This window comes from Bos mutus, chromosome 14 (genome assembly GCF_027580195.1).
Source record: "Bos mutus isolate GX-2022 chromosome 14, NWIPB_WYAK_1.1, whole genome shotgun sequence".
NCBI lineage: Eukaryota > Metazoa > Chordata > Mammalia > Artiodactyla > Bovidae > Bos > Bos mutus.
The window spans coordinates 61,558,191-61,579,341 of record NC_091630.1 but is presented as its reverse complement, the minus strand read 5'-3'; the positions used below and the strand labels follow the sequence as shown (position 1 = coordinate 61,579,341).

The 21,151-nt window shown below is 41.5% G+C and overlaps 1 protein-coding gene across 1 annotated transcript in view; it reads left to right on the top strand.

Moving 5' to 3' along the window:
* The first annotated feature begins 992 nt into the window (after positions 1–992).
* SNTG1 (syntrophin gamma 1) overlaps positions 993–21,151 on the top strand; it is a 138,978-nt gene continuing 118,819 nt past the window's right edge. The window contains exons 1-4 of the mRNA XM_070382795.1: positions 993–1,095; positions 2,623–2,720; positions 4,026–4,160; positions 15,638–15,694. Of these exons, the coding sequence (XP_070238896.1) occupies positions 993–1,095; positions 2,623–2,720; positions 4,026–4,160; positions 15,638–15,694 (393 nt within the window). The remainder of the gene's footprint in view (positions 1,096–2,622; positions 2,721–4,025; positions 4,161–15,637; positions 15,695–21,151) is intronic.

Below are 21,151 nucleotides of genomic sequence, written 5' to 3'. Positions count from 1 at the left end.
CACTTCATTGATTCACAGAAAAGGAATCAATGACTGGATGCTTAAAAGCATTGCCTTTTGAGTAACGAAGAGGCATTGCTTTTTAGTATTCCTCTAAGGAAACAGACTTCAGTGTGGGGTTTGCAAAATCCAGTGCAAGGTAAGATCGTCCATCAGGGATAGGAAAACAGCCTTTGAAGACGTGTCATTTTTCAGATTTTATAATCACAGACTGTGCTTGTAGCTTATATGCAGCACGCGCATGTCCTCATGCATGTGTGATGCAACCGCAGCTTAAAAAGGTTGAAGACAAGCAACTCTTATGTTAATAAAGAAAAACAAGATGGGTGCAGGTCCTAAGTTTATGCTAAAATGTGGGACTGGTCATTATCTGGGTGTTTTTATTCTCGAACAACCTGGGTCCACAGATCTGTAAAGACTTTGCAGCCAGGGTTGTTTTAGTTCATGCTGCGCAGGCAGCACTCTCAGGTGCTGTTCCCCATTCTCAGCCCCCACGACTGCGTGGGGGACGAGGGCGTGTGGATCCAGCCCTCCCATCCCATGTCAGCTGGTGTCCTTAGCTCCCTCCGTAGCCCGGCTGTGGCAGGAAGGGCATCCCTCAGGCCGAGTGGCTTCTGCCGCCACTTGCCATCACTCTGATCCAAAAAGCACCACTATTCAAGACTGAATTCTCTCCAGAGCTTTGGTGAAAGACACTGATAGCCTTGGCTTTGTGTACAGAAAGATGGGGAGGCATCCTTACAGAGATCTCTGCAGGAGGACGCCAGGCCGGGAGTCGGAGGCCCAGGTTCAAACCCCACCTCCTGCCTGTCTCCACGCCTCTGCTTCTGTCCCGTCTGCCAGAACCACTGTGCTGGGGGACCAAAGTCAAGTGAATAAACGAATACATCTGGGCACACAGTCAGCTCTATATAGTGAATGAACGGTGTGCCCGCCTTCCACAGTGCTGCTGCCAACCCAGAAGGCTGCTCTGAGCCAGGAGAGTGTCCGAAATGGATATTACCCATCTTCTTGCAGCTACTGAAGCAGCTCTGGGCCTGACCCATCCATTCGGTCCCCAGCGTCTCCTGCCCGAGGTCTATGTTTCTGCCAACAGTAACTGTTCTCATTTTCCCAGTCCCCATCCACCTTCTCCTCTGGTCTAAGAAATAGACTTATAAGACCTTACTCTAAGTGTACCATTTCACTGTGCAGTGCCTACCTGCCGGGCACACGGTACAGGGACCTTGGCTTCCCACCCCCCCCCACCCCCCACCTCCTGAAACTTCTTCTGGTTCAGCTCCTGTCAAACTCCATGGGCTCCACATCAGGGCTGTGTTCTCCATCACATGGACTCTGCATTCTCATGCTTCTATATTTTTACTCAAATTTCCCCCTTTGGGATAAAATAACTTTGCCCTCTCTACTTATTGTTTTCTCAATTTATTTTTTTCAAGACAAGCCACCTCTTTCTGTCCACAAAGCCTTCTCTCACACGCCTTCGCTCATGAATAGATAATTAATTCCTCTACATTTCTCCCGTATCAAGTGCTGAAACATCATATTGCACCTTATTTGTATATTTGGATGGGTAGGAATATTCTGAGACCAGAGATTATCATATAATTCATGTCTGACTCTCTGTGAGTTACATTGTATTTGAAAAACAAATGCATCTGTGGGATTTTTAATGTAATTTCATGTCCATGAGTTGTATTTTCATAATAGAATATATATAGCATTTATATTGAAATATATATCTTAATGTTAATTTATTGTTAGCTTCATTATCTCTCAGTTTGTCATTTTCTCCAAATAGAAATTTATTGGTATATATAGTTATGGTACATATATTACATTCTAATAGAAGCTGCCTCATTTTTTTATCTCCCGTCACTCTTGTCCTCTGAGGAGCCCAGCACGGCTCTAGGTCAGCATTCTGTTTTCCAGACAACTCTCCAGTAATTAGGAGACATCACACATGTTGCTTGAGTGGATGGAACTGTGACCACATCAGAAATGTGATGAGAGAAACCTCCGAGCTGTGCTTTAGTTCCTTAAGCTTTCCCTGGATGATCTTCAATCTCTCTTTGATGTGAGACAATAATGTGTTTATGGGGTCTCAGGGAAAAGCCCCTCTCTCCTCCTGGAATTGAGGCAGAGCTTTATCTGTGAGTGTCAGCTAGTCCATGATTCTGCTAGGGGAATGGTGTGGAATGTTCTGTCCACTGAAAAAACATCAAACACACCCAATTAAATTCCCTGGACTTTGATTTCATCTCCTTCTCCTGAGCATTTCAGGCAGTCTGATATCGGCCCCTGGCCAAGATCACATTGTAAGCATGAGAGAATTTGCCTTGTGAAAAATGTACAAAACTTGTGTTCTGTATTAAAGAAAATAAATTTTGCTTTTGCTGAAATATCAATACTTTTGTCACTCGAGCTGAGCTCTGGGGGGATTAATGGATACGATTTATGGGGACCCAGCTGTGCGGTCTCAGAGGAGGGACTAGGACCATCACAACTCCTGGAAAAGCTTATTTTTCCTTAAAAGACATTATAATACTTACAGAGTAATTACAGACCAATCTAACCACGTATAATAAAGGGCATAATGGTGTGTAACCCACATGGAATAAACAGTTTACAGAAAATTCTCTCTAGAAGCCACGGTGTCTCAGTATATTCTCATCAATGTTGTGAACATTCTCTTAAAGAAACAAACCCCTAATAATCCATGTGTAATTTATATTCCAAGAGAAAGTCCTGTATTATTTACCTGGGATTTCATGCTACTTAACTACTAAGGATAAAAATAAATTTCTATGTATCTATCCCTTTATCCAAATTAAGAATGGCTCAAGGTAGTGCTGGTGGTCAAGAACTCACTTGCCAGTGCAGGAGACATAAGAGACACAGGTTTGATCCCTGGGTCGGGAAGATCCCATGGGGAAGGACATCCACTCCAGTGTTCTTGCCTGGAGAACCCCGTGGACAGGGAAGCCTGGTGGTTTACAGTCCATGGTGTCACAGAGTTGGACATGACTGAAGTGACTGAGCATGCAATGGGGGTGGGGCGGCATGGGGATATGATGTTTTTTCAATGTAATGAAAATGGTCAGAACTTGGTTATAACAATGGCTGTGTATTGCTCCACTAAAAACATCGAATTGAACACTTTAAGGGGTTGAATTTTGTAATATATACTGTGTGAACTGGATTTCATTAAAACCATTACAAAAAAAGTTATGTAGATTGTAAATATTAAATAAATGCTCACTATTTTTCAAATATAGCATATAAACTATAATCCTTCCTTTCCAAATCTTCGTGGGTATTTTTTGATATGATCTCTATGAGGCCTACCTGGTATGTTCATTAACCTGGACAGTTATTAAAAGCAGAGACATCATTTTGCTGAAAAAGGCCTGTATAGTCAAAGCTATGGTTTTTCCAGTAGTCATGTATGGATGTCAAAGTTGGACCATAAAGAAGGCTGAGCACTGAAGAATTGATGCTTTCCAACTGTGGTGCTGGAGAAGACTCTTGAGAGTCCCTTGAGCAGCAAGGAAATCAAGCCAGTCAATCCTAAAGGAAATAAGCCCTGAATATTCATTGGAAGGACTGATGCTGAAGCTGTAGCTCCAATACTTTGGCCACCTGATGCAAAGACCAGACTCTTTGGAAAAGACCCTGATGCTGATCAAGATTGAGGGTAGGAGGAGAAGAAGGTGACAGAGGATGATATGGTTGAATGGCATGACCGACTCAATGAACATGAATTTGAGGAAACTCTGGGAGATGGTTAAGGACAGGGTAGCCTGGTGTGCTGCAGTCCATGGGGTCGTAAAGAGTTGGACACAACTTAGCAACTGAACAACAGCTTGGTGTGAAATGGTTATACTTTTCTCTGTACCTATTTTGTTTCAGGCTCATCTGACTACATTTCTTTTAGCTTTCTTGATGTTTTGCTAAAAAGGCCATAAAAATATAGTCTATGAACTGAGTATAATTCTTTCTCTGTTTTGCTCTTTTTTGGTCTGAAGACAAAGACGGGGATCTGTTTGCTGCAGGATGGTAACCAGGAGCCCTTCAAAGTGCGGCTGCACCTGGCTAGGGATATCCTGATGATCCAGGAGCAGGACGTGACATGTGTCTCTGGAGAGCCTTTCTATTCCGGTGTAAGTATCTCTTCCCTCTCTTGAAGTTTTCTCACTTTTTCCTGTCATGTTAAGAATAAAAACATCTATTCACAGAAAATACTTAATATTTTTCCTTTACTTTCAGAGCCAGTAATTTTTGTCTATAGTGTAGTAAGCAGCGTCCTTGCTTATGGATTCGTACCGGGTAAAAGACACACATGGGGGCCCATCTCTAGCCCAGGGTCCTGTTGACTCCAAGTTGCCACTGTATGGCTGGAGGGACACTTGTGTTTGTGATCATGAGGGAGCAGGTTGTAGCTTTCCTTCCCGAGGACTAAGTGGAAGCATCACGTGACAGTTTCCACTCTGAACTCACCTTACATCTCACTGAGCCTTCAGAGGGGGGCGTCTCTGGGAAGCAGAAGGGTTTAGGTAGTGGTCCCTGAACGCATGTCAAATTCTCCCTGGGGCTTGTGGGTGGGAGATTCTGTGAACCTCACAGAGTCACGCTGGGTGCTGTGCAGGCTCTGTCTGTCCCCTCAGCAGTGGACACGGGAAGCTGCTGCTGGTCCTGCCTTTGACCAGCATTAATTATCTCACAGCCCCCTGGTCAGCCTCCTCACTGAAGTACAGCTCTCGAGACAGGCTGGGGGGTGTTCAATGACAAAATCTCACCTGAGTACATTTAAAGATCTCATGAGCTTTATTCAGTGATTCATGAGGCCTTTCCTGGTGGCACAGTGTTAAAGAATCCATCTGCAATGCAGGAGATGCAGGTTCAATCCCCAGGTCACGAAGATCTCCTGGAGTAGAAAATGACAACCCACTCCAGTGTTCTTGCCTGGAGAATTCCATGGACAGAAAAGCATGATGGGCTACATTCCATGGATTGGGCAGTACCCATCTGGCAATTAGGAGGAGTTCTGTCAGCTAAAGAAAATAAGAGGTTTTCATGGGGAGAAATGGTCAGAAAAAGTAAACTGCTCCCAAAGAAAGGCTTGTTTCTGTAACGGTCATCCTCCTGAGGAGAGAGAAGGTCTGTGGGGGATGTGGGTCATTCTAGGGGAGTTCCAGGCTGAGTGGTTAAACCAGTGGCCATCCTGGGGAAGCTGGGACTGCAGGGTGGTCAATGTCAAGTTCCTGGTGACCTGGGCTTAGCACATGGGATTCCATGTGGGCCTGTCGGACCCTTTTCAATAGGTGAAACTAAATTGAATGTGACAGAATACTCTTATCATAAAATTAGATGTTTTAGAGTTTATCATTCTTGTGTAATAACATCAAAGACATCATCTTAACAGTGTTGTCATGTGTGGTCTCAGAGGAGCATCATAGCATGTGTCACACAGGCCACTCCTGGGTACCCTGGATGTCTGTAGTGACTCAGCAGGTAGACTTACTGTGTAGCTGATTCACAGGCTTATTTCAGACTGTTTTGTTGGGGTGAATAATGCTGAATTTGAGCTTCCACCTCACTTCTCACCAACATCCTGCGGGGAGTCACACTGGGTCCTAAATCGATAATCTCCTGCTGACTAAAGACAATGGATGCTTTGCAGACTGTTAACTGTTCTTTGTTTATATCATCCTGAATCATGGGTCTGGCTGTCAAGGCTGATTACACTGTTCCCATAGGGTCACCCTTTCTTTCTTTTAGTTAATAAAAGAGTAATGGCCCATTGCCTTTTTTCTCCCTTTCTTTTCCTTTATTTTTTGGCAGAAAAATATATTACATATATCATATACATTACATATATACACATATACACATATTTTACATACATCAAAATGGTACATATATACACATATATTACATACATCAGCATGGAACATAGCAGTTGTCAGGTGGAGACGTGATGCTTCAGTTAACAGAAAGAGTCACCTTCCTTGTGCTCAGAAGTGGACTATTCTGTCCCTGTACCTCCTGAGTGACCAGCCCCCTCAACCAGAGGAAGCCATGTCCATCCCTGTGATATTATCTCCTTCAACATTGCCCTGAAAGAAAATCAAATTTAGCCAAGGTCAGTTTTAAATGTTGGCAATATATTTTTAGAAGGCAAATGAGACTAAAATCAATATGAGATGGCTGCATATTTCATCTCAGAGATGCCCGTTTCAAAGGCGTTGCCAGTAACAGACAAGAAACTCTTGGAGATTAAATTCTAAATATGGCAGAACTATCAGATATGTAGCGTCAATGTAATTAGCACCTCAGTAGCTGTCTATGGGTTCGCACAGAGTCTGACACGACTGAAGTGACTTAACAGCAGCAGCTCGGACTCTGTGTGACCCCATAGATGACAGCCCACTAGGCTCCCCCATCCCTGGGATTCTTCAGGCAAGAACACTGGAGTGTGTTGCCATTTCCTTCTCCAATGCATGAAAGTGAAAAGTGAAAGTGAAGTCGCTCAGTTGTGTCCAACTCTTCACGACCCCATGGGCTGCAGCCTACCAGGCTCCTCCATCCATGGGATTTTCCAGACAAGAGTACTGGAGTGGGGTGCCATTGCCTTCTCCGCAGCAGAGTTCTAATGAACATCATTAGGACTTAGAATCAACAAAACTGGGCGACTTCCTTTAGTTTTCCCTGTGGGAGAAAGTGTGCAGTTAGTAATCCCACGTGTGAAACCATCATTTCCTGAAGTCGACATCAGGAGAAATTGATGTCTGGCTTTCACTGTGAGTCAGTGTTCACTCCATGGGGGATGGGCTGGGATGCAGGATTCAGATGTGAGGTCCACCGTCTGTGGAATTTGATAAGGAGAGACATGGCAGCTCCCGGGGGTGGATTCTTACCAGCTCATCTGGGGTGAAAGTGGTGTGAAGCCTTAGGTTTTTTTCTCTTTTTTTCCCATCAAAAAGCCACTCACATACACACAACATACACATTATATAGATATATATTTTTTCAGCCTTTAATGCCATCAGTTGTTTTGTACTACCGGTAGAGAAATTTTATATTTAAAAATGTGTTTTTCCTCCCCTTCCTGCTAGAGAAGTAGCCTTGTGCAAGGTTGAGATTTACTTCAGCACCTTGACAGAGACCTCCATGGAGGTCTCTCCAGGGGCAGTCATGGGGCAGCCCTGTGCCTCCCAGCCAGGCTCTCGTGGGGTGGGGGTGCTGAAGCAGCTGGAACTCCTGCCTGGACCAGCAGTAACAAGGAAACCCTCACCTTAAATAAGAAAAGATAATCAACAGCTGCCAACCTTGAAATGTCACAGATGTTGCAATTATAACAAGAGCTGGAAGGTAGCCGTCATGAAATGGTTTTACCCTTCTTACAACAGCATTGACACAATTGAGAAAAAAAAGAAAGTCTCAGCAAAGGGCAAGTGGAAAATGCAGAGCTGAAAATTCAGCTGAAATAAGAGCTCAGAGGATGGGTTCAGCAGCAGAATGGAAAGGACAGAGGAAAGATCAGTTAACTTGAAGACAGAACAATAAGAATCACCCTCTCTGAATTTAGGAGAGAAATTGATCTGAAAAACATAATGGGCCCATGAGCTTAAAATGAAAAATCCAACATTTAAGTCCTAAGAGTCCCAGAAAAAGAGAAGGAGATCTGAGCTCAAACAGCGCTTGAAGAAATAGTGGCTGAATATTCCCCAAATTTTGCCAAAGACATAAACCTATACATCAAAGAAGTGGGACAGATCTCAAAAGGATAAACCCAAGAAACTTGTGTCAAGACAGGTCTTAGTCAAATCCTGAAAACTAAAGACAAAGAAAAAAACTTAAAAGCAGCAAGAAGAAAATAATATTGTTCTTTAGCAATAGGGGAAAAGTAATTTAAATGATAGTAGATTTCCTCCCCCACCCCAGAAACAATGGAAACCAGAAGGAAGTGGCACAGTGTTTTTCAACTACTGAAGAGAAAGAACCAGCAACCCAGATTTCTATATATGCCTAAGTAACCTTCAAGAATCTGGCAGAAGCTTACAACTCATTAATGAAATGGGCAATAAAAATGAGCAAAGGATTTGAACAGAGATTTTTTTCAAACAAGATTTATAAATGGCCAATAAGGAAAAAGAAATGCTTGACACCATCAGCCATCCAGGAAATGGAAATCAAGACCACAGCAAGGTCCACTTTATATCCACTAAGATGTTTATCATCAAAAAGACAGAAAAGAGCAAGCGGTCCTCAATATGCAGAGAAGCAGAGATCCTCAGACCCTGCTGGAAGGATGTGCAATGTCTGTGGGGTGGAACAGTCGGCAGTTCCCAGTATCACTCCTTTGAGGACACTCAGGAGAAATGAGCTCACATGTCTACACAGAAATGTGCCCACGGATGTTCACAGTAGCATGAGTCATAGTAGCCCAATCATATAAATACCCCAGAGGTGGAGGAATGGATACATAGATTGTGGTGTATCTACACAGCAGAATGTTAGCTGGCAGCTTAGAAAACAAAGTGCTGGTACATGCTACAATCTGGACAAACCTAAAAGCATCTCAGTGAGAAGCTAGACACAAAGGACCACATGCTGTACATTTTCATTAATGTGAAATGTCCACAACAGGTAATTCCATGGAGATATGGTATAGATTAGCATGCTGAAGATTAGAATGAGGGGATCAGGAGTGATAGGTTCCAGCAACATTTTGAAAAGACAAATGCTCTTAAATTGATTGTGATGATGGATGCATAACTGAGACAATACTGCTGCTGCAGCTAAATCACTTCAGTCGTGTCCAACTCTGCGCGACCCCATACACAGCAGCCCACCAAGCTCCCCTGTCCCTAGGATTCTCCAGGCAAGAACCCTGGAGTGGGTTGCCATTTCCTTCTCCAATGCATGAAAGTGAAAAGTGAAAGTGAAGTCGCTCAGTCGTGTTCGACTCTTAGCGACCTCATGGACTGCAGCTCACCAGGCTCCTCCGTCCATGGGATTTGCCAGGCAAGAGTACTGGAGTGGGGTGCCATTGCAGAGACGATACTAAAAGCCACTAAATTATGCACTTTTAAGTGGCTGCTCTAAAGGTACATGAATTATAGCTCTTAAGAACTATTTTTAAATTTTTTTTTATTGTGGTAAAATTCACATAATATGAAAATACTATTTTAACCACATTCAACTGTAAATTTCAGCAGCACTAAGTACATTCATGTTGTTTTACAACTCTCACCATCATCTGTCTCCTGAACTTTGAGGCTTGCTGTTCTATCCCGCTGATCTGTATGTTTAGTCTTCAAAAAAAACAAAGCCACTGTGTCGTCTTGATTCCTGCAGTTTTACAGCAGGTCTGAGACAGAGATCCCAGATCCTTTGGCTCTGTCCTCTGTTTCAGCATCACATGGCTGTTATGGGTCCTCTCCACACAAACCCGAGAGCCAGTTTCCAATACCCACAGGCAGCTTGCTGGAGTTTTATTAGGATTTATCGATTCCATAGATCAAGTGGAATCAGTCAGTGTCTTGAAAATGTTGAGTCTTCTGGTCCACAAATATAAAATATTTCTCTTTACCTTCCTCATCTTTGATTTCTTTCCTCAGAGTTTATAGTTTTCCACTTAGAAAACTTTTCGTCTTTGTTGGTTAGTTGTTCAGTCGTGTCTGACTCTTTGTGACCTTATGTCTGACTCTGTGAGACCCCATGTACTGTAGCCCACCAGCCTTTTCTATCCATAGGATTTTCTAGGCAAGAATACTGGAGTGGGTTGCCATTCCCTTCTCCAGGGGATCTTCCCAACCCAGGGATCAAACCCAGGTCTCCTGCATTGCAGGCAGACCCTTTACCATTTGAGTCTCTAGGAAAACCTTTACTTGTTAGATTTGCACCACCGTATTCCCTTTTGTGGCTTCCCTGGTGGCTCTGCTGGTTAAGAATCCCCTGCAGTGCAGGAGACCTGGGTTCGATCCCTGGGTTGGGAAGATCCCCTGGAGGAGGGCATGGCAACCCACTTCTGTATTCTTGCCTGGAGATTCCTCGTGGATGGAGGAAACTGGTGGGCTGTAAGTCCTACTGCACAGTCCAAGAGGTCACAGAGTTGGACACGACTGAACAATTAAGCACACACATTCCCTTTTTAATGGGCTGCTATAAATGGTATTGTGATTTTAATCTCAAGTTTCTGTTCTCATGGCTGATATACAGGAAAGCAGTCAAATTTTGTGTATTAATTCTGTCTCCTATGGCTTTGCTGTAATTACTTTTAGTTCCATGGGATTTTTGTTGATTCTTTGGCATTTTCTACATAGACAGAGAACAAAGACAATTTTCTTTTTTCCCCTCTAATCCACAGACTTTTCATTCCCATCACTGCTGTGTTGTACTACCTGTAACTTTCAGCATGAAGTTGAAGGACAGTGGTGAGGGCCGTGCCTGCCTTGTTCCCCATCTCAGGGGAGAATGGTGTTTCTAAGTACTCTTTCCCTTTGTCAGAGCACACCCAGATTTTTCAGTATCTTTGTTTCTTTCATCTTATTTTTCCACTTCGTCTCAGGGCTGTGTAATGGAAAAGACAGTAGAATCTGAGAAACTTTTATTTCCATCCTGAGTTGGATCTTGGCCAGGTTACTTCAATTCATTTGCATTTGCATTTTCTCACTCTTAATTGGGACAATGCTGCCTACGCAGCTGGGCAGTTGCAATGATTACGTGTTTGAAATGAAAATGTGGGGGGGAAACTCTTTATTCACTTAGCACATGATTATCTAACTTTGATTTAGGCCCAATGCTAAATTCTACGGATACAACTGTGAGCAAGATATAGATTCAGAACTCAGGAAACTAGTGGGAAAAGACAGTCAAGGTCACAGTGTATTTTAATAAACCATCATGAGTGTTAATAGACCCATGTGTGCACACAGTAGGTTTTTAGTAATCAGAAGCGACTGTCTTGTTATTATTCTTTTTGTGAGGTTTAGTTATTTTTCTTGAATTGTCAAAAAGAGCTCACGACTTTTCTTATTTCTTTCTTGTATATCTTCTTTGCATCTAACACACAAAATCAGTCCACTTCTTCACTGTAATCTTTCTAGTTTCTGCCTCGTTCTCATGACTTCCTCCTCTTCTCACTACATGTCTCGAAAATGTCCATTCCTCGGGTGTATAAGAGCACTGTGTTCTCTCTGGTGACACGTACATACTGATTCACATGCAGTTCAGACAGTAAATGTGGAGAGTATGTCAAATATAATCTTTCCGAGAGCAGGGGTGAAAATAATTATGTTTTTGGTAGCACAATGTCTTTTTCATAACATGAATGGGTTCAGGTGCACAACACAACTTCACACAAGCCAGCACTGCTGTTGGGCTCCATCTTTTTGTCCTGTGAGGAACAGAAAGATTAAAGGAAAGCTATTCATGTGTATGAGTGCATCGGAGCTCCTGACTCAATTTTGTGTTTTAAGAAATAAAATAACCGATTATACTTGGTTTCCCAAAGGACAGTGGCTTGTTGCTAGGCAACTTCTTTATGAAACTCACGCTGTGATAACTAAATACAGCTCCCAGTTAACTTCCAGGTAGCCTCTGATTTTAGAGGTGAGCAGCTGAAACAACCCATTAACACTGTTTCTCTTTCCTTTGACTGTTGGGGCGGGAAGGAGACCCCACGTGAGGAGGTATGAAGGGGCCGGGGGCACAGCTCAGGTGGCACACAGACTAGGACGGAGTGTCGGCAGGTGACATCCAAACAGCGGTCTGCCTTTACGTGCCTCCTGCTGCCTGCAGGCACCAATTTAAAGTTTTGGCTTCAAGGCACAAAGTCATTTGTCCTGTCTGTCTCCCCACTTTCTTGGTAGTCAGCTAATGAGGCAGCAGATCCAAAGGTGCTGGCTGCTTCTGCACGTGTGCATGTGCCTGTGTGTTTAAAAAACATTAAAATAAGTGCTGCTTCTGAGATTTCCAGTGGGTTCTGCTGACTCTTTGGTCCCTCCAGACTCTTCTCTGCATCAGCAGTTTTGTATTTGATTTGGAACCTGTTCTAAATATGCTCCCCAAAGATGGGAGGGCATCATACAGAGTGAATAAGGCCCTGCACAGACTTTTGGTAACTTGCATGCTTGCCATTGTTTCAGAGAAAAGCCGGGTTTCACACACTACTGCTCAGGAGAACTCACTCACCAAGCTGTCCTCCTGTCCGATGATTGTCGTGCAAGACATTCTTGAAACTTCTGGTGATGCTGCTTGCTGTTAAAAATGAATTATCAATTCCATTCACCATTGCAACAGAAAGAATAAAATATCTAGGAATAAACCTACCTAAGCAGACAAAAGAACTGCATAGGGAAAATTATAAGATACCGATGAAAGAAATCAAAGATGATATAAATAGATGGAGAGATATTCCATCTTTCTGGATAGGAAGAATCAATATTGTGAAAATGACTATACTACCAAATGCAAGCTATGTATTCAATGCAAGCCTTATCAATTTACCAATGGAATTTTTCACAGAACTAGAACAAAAAAATTTCACAATTCGTATGGAGACACAAAAGACTCTGAATAGCCAAAGCAGTCTTGAGAAAGAGGAATGGAGCTAGAGGAATCAACCTGCCTGACTTCAGACTATACTACAAAGATACAGTCATCAAGACAGTATGGTACTGGCACAAAAACAGAAATATAGACAAATGGAACAAGATAGAGAGCCCAGAATTAAACCCATGCATCTATGTATGGGTACCTTATTTTTGACAAAGGAGGCAAGAATATACAATAGGTCAAAAACAACCCATTCAATAAATGGTGCTGGGAAAACTGGAAAGCTACATGCAAAAGAATGAAATTAGAACACTTCCTAATGCCATACATAAAGATAAACTCAAAATGGCTTAAAGACCTAAATGTAAGACCAGGAACTATAAAACTCTTAGAGGAAACCATAGGCAGAACACTCTATGACATAAATCAAAGTAAGATCTGCTATGACCCACCTCCCAGAGTAATGGAAATAAAAACAAAAATAAACAAATGGGACCTAATAAAACTTAACAGCTTTTGCACAGCAAAGGAAACTACAAACAAGGTGAAAAGACAACCCGCAGAATGGGAGAAAATTATAGCAAAGTAAACAACTGGCAAAGAATTAATTCCCAAAATATACAAGCAGCTCATACAACTCAATATCAGAAATACAAACAACCCAATCAAAAAGTGGGAAGAAGACCTAAACAGACATTTCTCCAAAGAAGGCATACAGATGGCTAACAAACACATGAAAAGATACTCAACATCTCTCATTATTAGAAAAATGCAGATCAAAACTACAATGAGATACCACATCATACCAGTCAGAATGGCCATCATCAAAAAGTCTACAAACAACAAGTGCTGGAGAGGGTGTGGAGATAAGGAAACCCTCTTGCATTGCTGGTGGGACTGTAAATTGACACAGCCACACTATGGAAAATGGTATGGAGAAATCTTTAAAAAAAAACCTAGGAGTAAAACCACCATATGACCCAGCAATTCCACTACTAGGCATGTATCCTGGAGAAACCAAAATTGAAAAAAAAAAAAACAAACCCAAAACACATATACCCCAGTGTTCATTGCAGCACTACTTACAATAGCTAGAACATGGAAGCAACCTAGATGTCCATCAACAGATGAATGGATAAAGAAGCTGTGGTACATACATACAATGGAATACTATTGCTCCATAAAAAAGAACACATTTGAGTCAGTTCTAGTGAGGTGGACAAACCTAGAGCCTACTATACAGAGTGAAGTAAGTCAGAAAGAGAAACATAAATATTGTATACCAATGCATGCATATAGAATCTAGAAAGATAGTACAGATGAATTTATTTTTAGGGCAGCAGTGGAGAAACAGACATAGAGAACAGACCTATGAACATGGGGGGAGGGGAGAAGGGAGTAGGTGAGATGTATGGAGGGAATAACATGGAAATTTACAGTATCGTATGCAAAATAGACAGCCAATAGTAATTTGCTGTATGACTCAGGGAACTCAAACAGGGGCTTTGTGACAACCTAGAAGGGTGGGATGGGAATGTAGATCGGAGGGAGTTTCGGGGGGAGGGGACATGGGTCTACCTATGGCTGATTCTTGTTGATGTATGACAGAAAACCACAAAATTCTGTAAAGCAATGATCTTTCAATTTAAAAAAAAGTGGCAGAAAATGTGTTTGTTCTGACATTTTGAAATTTGTATTTTGAGAGTTGATGTGGGTTGTCTGAATTAACCATAACCTTGGTTTTGATACTGTTTTAAGGGATCAAGTATTTATTCTGTTCAGAAACAGAATGAAGAAAATGGTTCTGTTATCCAAGAACTGTGGTTTAGTTTGACAAGCAGTGTTGGAGAAGCAGTGTCTGCTTGGTGAGGATAAAGCTGACCTTTAATCAGCTTGTCCCTCTGAGTCTTCCAGGCTTGGAGCTTCTCTGACTCAGCTATTGGTGATGGTGTGGATCAGTATTGATTAGATTCTAAATGTATAGAATAATTTTTCATTATTCAGAAGGAAACCCACATAAAGTAATATAAGAACTAGTTTTGTTAAATATATTTTATATTGCCCTTAAAATGATAAAATTGATTTAAGATATATTTGCTAAACCACCACAGGTGGGACTTCTTAGGTGACTGTTAGTTAGGGGAGTGGCTAATGTAGCCAAATAAACTGGGAGTTTGTGGACATGCAGGGACCAGAAAACAGATATCTGCCCAGGTACCAGGGGAGATGGGTGGAGTGTAAACCTTCCTGGGTAGGGGAGGGCTCAGGAAGATGAGAAGGTTATAAGTAAATGGAGAAGCTTGTACATAAAAGCTCTCAACCCTTTAGCATGCCAGGAGAATATGTATTTTGTAGAGAGGAGCACCATGAAACAGTAATATTGATGTCTTTTTTTATTGGAAACTAAAGGATTTGTCCAAACGTGACTCTTTTTTATTTTTAAGTGTCATATGCTGGTGACTGAATGATTGGTTATATTGTGGAAGGCAAAACAGAGCTGCTTTTGAAAATGGATTAATCCCACTGTCATAATCCCAGTATGACTGTCAGTTAATTGTAAAATCCATTCCTCTTCCCAGCAAGCAGTCATTGTGAACATGGTTTATTCAGTTTCAACCCCAGACGTGCACACGGACCACTAATGTGCTGCAGCGTGGCAGGCCGCAGCCGTGTGCTCCAGTCTCCATGAACAGTATGACTCAGTGATGGAGACCATACTCACCACAGACACTAAGCTGTTTTTCTGTAACAAAAATTGTGTTATTAGACAACACATTCATGGTAATGAAAAGAGGTTTTAAAGCTCAGATTCCAAACTATGTCCAAAAAAGGCATTGAAAGAAGTTAACTTTTGAGAGGTTAGCAGTTTAATAAACTACAGTCCCTTTTATCATGACAAGTGGTTAGACTTTGATTTAAAAATTCCAAAAGACTCCACTTATTGCAAAATCTGGAGCCTTTATGCTGTCACAAAATGTTCTTTTTCTTGAAGGGTGAGCACAAAACCCAGAGAAGGAAGATGGTGTGCAGGTGCAGTGGCAGGAAGTGCTAACCACTCTTACAACCTGTCTTTCAGGAGAGAACAGTGACCATTCGGAGACAGGCTGTGGGAGGATTTGGACTGAGCATCAAGGTAGCTGTCTCTCCATCTGTCCTGCAGAGCATGTGCTTAATGCTTGCATTTCTGTGAACTTTAATTCTTTGTGCTATTGTGCGTGTGCTGTCATGTCCAACTCTTTGCAACCCCATGGACTGTAGCCCACCAGGCTCCTCTGTCCATGGGATTCTCCAGGCAAGAACATTGGAGTGGGTTGCCATTTCCTTCTCCAGGGAATCTTCCCAACCCAGGGATCAAACCTGCATCTCCTGTATCTCTTGCATTGCAGGCAGATTCTGTACTGCTGAACCATCAGGAAAGCCCTTTAACTTTTTGCTCATTGATAATTAATTAGACGAGTGCCTATAGAAAACTTCTCAGTATTTGCACTGAGATGTGAAATAAGTAGGCTCTCAAAATCTTAGCCACCTTTGGATTTAGAAATTTTAGAAAAGTATTTTGGAGTCGCTCAGTCATGTTCAACTCTTGTGGCCACATGGATCGTGGTCCACCAGGCTCCCCTGTCCACAGAATTCTCCAGGCAAGAATACTAGAGTGGGCTGCCATGCCCTCCTCCAGGGGATCTTCCTGACCCAGGGATTGAACCCAGGTCTGTTTCACAGCAGGCAGATCCTCTACCGTCTGAGCTGCCAGGGAAGCCCCATTTGGGAGATTTACCTTACCTGAAATTGAATGCAGCTCATTAATTTTCTTTATGTGGTTTCATCTAGAATTTCAAGTACAGTCTTCAAGTGTGCATATCTTGTAACCAGTCAGAGCAGAAAAATCTGGGTTGTCAGTGAAAGGAGCCAGGATGTGTGTCAGGTTCATATAAGGTCCGATAATAAGTTAAATATTGGTTTGATTCCAGTTGTCTTTTTATTCTGTTCAGTTTTCTTTTTTTTGTTTAAGAAATTGAAAACCTCATGTCCTAGGCCAAGTATGCAGGAAGACTCAACGTTTTAATTTCTGAATTATTTTTAAAATTGACCATCTCTCTCCTGTTCCATTCATTATCAAATTTTAAAGGGTTTTTCTTCCTGTATGTTGTTAATTATTAAACATGCAACACATCTGCAATTTAACATCATTGAAACAAAGTATATGTTTTAAAAGGATGGAAAATTACATAAATATTGAAAAAAATTACCTCAGTGATTTTAAATGCCCTTCAGAAACCCACATCTGTGCAGAGATCAATGGAATGTAACTTTATCTTGGTTGTTGGTTTAGATACTTTGCCTGTGTGGGGTGAAAGCCATACATCTCAGGTGTACATTTCATGAAATTTTAACACAACTCAAAGTATAGATGCTTGGAAAGTAGAACTCTAAGCTTGGTGAACATCAGCTCTAGTTACATTATGAAAATGACTCAAAAATCTGATCAGTGTGGAATGGCATGATCTTGTCAAGCAATGAGAGTATTTCTATCTAAAATGTTAATTTTAAGATATATCTTTTACTTTCACTTTATCATCAACTAAGGCCTACAAGAGATGTAGGACAAATTATAAGGTGTGGAAATGAGGCAGTGGGAATAAACAGAGGCAAGTTTTCATGTTGGTTTTTTTTTTTTCCATATTTATTGAGATTGTCATGAAGGAACTAAAGGTACCACTGAAGATGTTGTCCATGAAAAGAGAACAACAGCTGAATGTGGCTGAAATCCATTCATGACAGCGGTTTCATCTGACATCAGCACTGATGTTTCTGGTAGTGGAGCTGTGTGAATTCTGTGCAGGATGGAAATGTTCTTCTTTTTGTTCAATTTCCATTTAGAGTTAAACCCAAAAATAGTGTTACTCATTTTACTGAATTATCACGTTTCAGTTCAGTTCAGTTCAGTTCAGTCGCTCAGTCGTGTCCTCTTTGCGACCCCATGAATCGCAGCACGCCAGGCCTCCCTGTCCATCACCAACTCCTGGAGTTCACTCAGACTCACGTCCATCGAGTCAGTGATGCCATCCAGCCATCTCATCCTCTGTCTTCCTCTTCTCCTCCTGCCCTCAATCCCTCCCAGCATCAGAGTCTTTTCCAATGAGTCAACTCTTCGCATGAGGTGGCCAAAAGACTGGAGTTTCAGCTTTAGCATCATTCCTTCCAAAGAAATCCCAGGGCTGATCTCCTTCAGAATGGACTGGTTGGATCTCCTTGCAGTCCAAGGGACTCTCAAGAGTCTTCTCCAACACCACAGTTCAAAAGCATCAATTCTTCGGCACTCAGCCTTCTTCACAGTCCAACTCTCACATCCATACATGACCACAGGAAAAACCATAGCCTTGACTAGACAGACCTTTGTTGGCAAAGTAATGTCTCTGCTTTTGAATATGCTATCTAGGTTGGACATAACTTTCCTTCCAAGGAGTAAGCGTCTTTTAATTTCATGGCTGCAGTCACCATCTGCAGTGATTTTGGAGCCTAAGAAAATAAAGTCTGACACTGTTTCCCCATCTATTTCCCATGAAGTAATGGGACCAGATGCCATGATCTTTGTTTTCTGAATGTTGAGCTTTAAGCCAACTTTTTCACTCTCCACTTTCACTTTCTTCAAGAGGCTTTTGAGTTCCTCTTCATTTTCTGCCATAAGGGTGGTGTCATCTACATATCTGAGGTTATTGATATTTCTCCCAGCAATCTTGATTCCAGCTTGTGTTTCTTCCAGTCCAGCCTTTCTCATGATGTACTCTGCATATAAGTTAAATAAGCAGGGTGACAATATATAGCCTTGACGTACTCCTTTTCCTATTTGGAACCAGTCTGTTGTTTCATGCCCAGTTCTAACTGTTGCTTCCTGACCTGCATATAGGTTTCTCAAGAGACAAGTCAGGTGGTCTGGTATTCCCATCTCTTTCAGAATTTCTCAGTTCATTGTGATCCACACAGTCAAAGGCTTTGGCATAGTCAATAGTCACATTTAAGCCTAGACACATTAAGAAATATAACATTTAAGCCTAGACAATTCTTAAAACCTTAAGAATTTTGCCAATAAATCATTTCAGTTTAATATTTACATTATTTCACACAAACAAAACTCTTATACATGTAATAGTTATTTTCTAAATAAAATAAGTATATATTTTCCATTGAAAATATAGGCTACAGAAGCAATATTTGAATTGTGATTGGTGCCATATATTAAGAGATTTGACAAAAACATGAAATTATTTTATAATTCTTGTGACAAACCGACCAACCAGAAATAAAAAACATCAATATGTTTTATTTAGAATATTGTCCATTCAGCCTGAAAACTTTCCTTTTAGGGTTTTCTACTTTAGGTTTCTCAGTACTTACCACTGACTCTTGCTTTCCTACATTAAAAAAAAAAAAAAAAGATTTTAAGCTATCATTCTGTTAAGGTATTTCAAAATGTAATTATTTATTCATTCAGTTATTTTAAATGGCAACATTTTATGCAAATTCCTTTACCCTGTAAATTGGGTAAACCTACTGTGATTATCTATTTGAATTACTTCCTTTGCATCTGAGAATTAAACGTAAGGGGCAGTTTAAGAAAGTATTCTGGCTAAAAAGCAAAATTCGTATTTTAACATTGCCCATTTGTTTGCTTATCTCCCAACTCGACAAGTCAAGCGGCTGACCCAGGGTGCAGTGGGATGAACTCTGGAGGTGTGGGCGCACACGTTTACACCTGGCCCGGCCCTGCATCTCCAAGCCACAGTTCACCCCCCAGCCCCTACGGTGAGCTGAGAGCAGAGAGGAATGCGCCCACCGGCAGGCCTGAGACTTGCCCCCTCGGCGAAGTGCCCCCAGGGTTTGTGTGGGGTGCACCCTCTTGCCCTCTGGCCTCCTGTCCTTCCTTTTACATCATCTTCACTCTCATACTGCTTTTTAGGGTCATTCCCATATCTGCTATAATTTAGGATCTTTTTTCCTGGCCGTTCTTTGGAATTCTTCATGGCGGCTACCAAGTCTCACAGTCTTCCTTGATTAAAATATCTCTCAAAAGTCACAAACTTGGGTGTTTTTCCCTTGTATTAGTTTTTGTTTTTGTTTGCCTCTCAGTAAAATGCCAAGCTCTTCTAATTGTATTTTTAGATTTCAATAAAAGGCTGGACATAGAATCACTTAACTCTCCTCTTACCATCACCTACTTTCCTGGGTTCTCAGCCTGAAGCCACTTTTCTGAAGGGTTCAGGTTCCTGCATCCACCTGGTTTATACCCTCGGCTTCTCTGCAGGCACCCACTGTCCACACTGATCTTCACGTGGCCTCTGGTTCCTGTCCAGGTTGCCACTAGTCCTACTGCATCTTCCGGTTCTTTTATCTGGACCATCCAGATACTTACATTTCTAAAAATAACGTAATGGTCTCCACATTACATCCCCGATAATCACCAGTGTTTCTCCCCCAGGGATCTAATAACCTTGCATTTTTCCCCATTCTGCTTTTAAGAATCACCATATAATCACCTTAAAGTAAGCTGTCGTCTTGACCTTGTCAGACTTTAATTTTTTTTCTGTTTATCTCTCAAAGTGCAATACCATCCACTTGCATATTATTAAATCATACCTCTGGTCATTGTGATTAAAATAATCACCTTTTAGAGAAAGAGTGTTTTGAATATTATTACTAGAAAGATGTCTTATGGGGTATTTTTCAAAAGACTCAGTTTTTCTTACCTAAATAAGTTGATGGACCAAGGAAATGTCTGTGATCAAAGATAAGATTTCTATCTGAAATCTTGAACTTTGCAGCAATGTGAAAATCTAAGTATTATTACCATTAAAATTATCATTTATAAACAATAATTTCTAATAGTTATTAACCGCTCTTGAACCGCCAGATTCTGAGCTAAATATATTCTGTGTCCAGAAAGTAGACAGCTGTTGTTGGACCTCTGTAGACAACAAGATTTAGTATTAAGAGGTTAGGTTATTTACCATTTGTTATAACAGACAGAGCTGCACATAAACCCCATCAAAGCTGATGACAGAGTCTTGACTCCCAATAAATATTCTCTCTAGCTGTACAACCAGCATGAAATAATCTCTATGCTCTCTATTTGAAAACAACAACAATGCTTCCTCTCTAAATTATTCGCCTTCTGGTTTACTTACAACTGAAATAAACAGATTGAAATGTCCAGCAGCAAGCAAACAATTTCCTAACATCAAGGACTGGGGATTAATTGTATCAGATTCACCAAATAAACATGCACGTCTTCATAGTAATTGTCATAAATGTCTGCATTTTAATTTATTAGTGATTTCAGGGCAAAAGTCTGTAGATACCAAGTGTTGCTACAAGCACACACGTATTTGCATTCATTTGCTCACTTTGCCCGGTTCTCACTCTTTGAGTCTGAGGCTTCTGTCTCCACCAGTGTCAACAAGGATACCTCTGTGCTGCAGAAACAGGAGTGTGACAGAGCAGGTAGTTGAGCTCAGTTAGAGAGTGTGCCGGAGAAGGCAATGGCACCCCACTCCAGTACTCTTGCCTGGAAAATCCCATGGATGGAGGAGCCTGG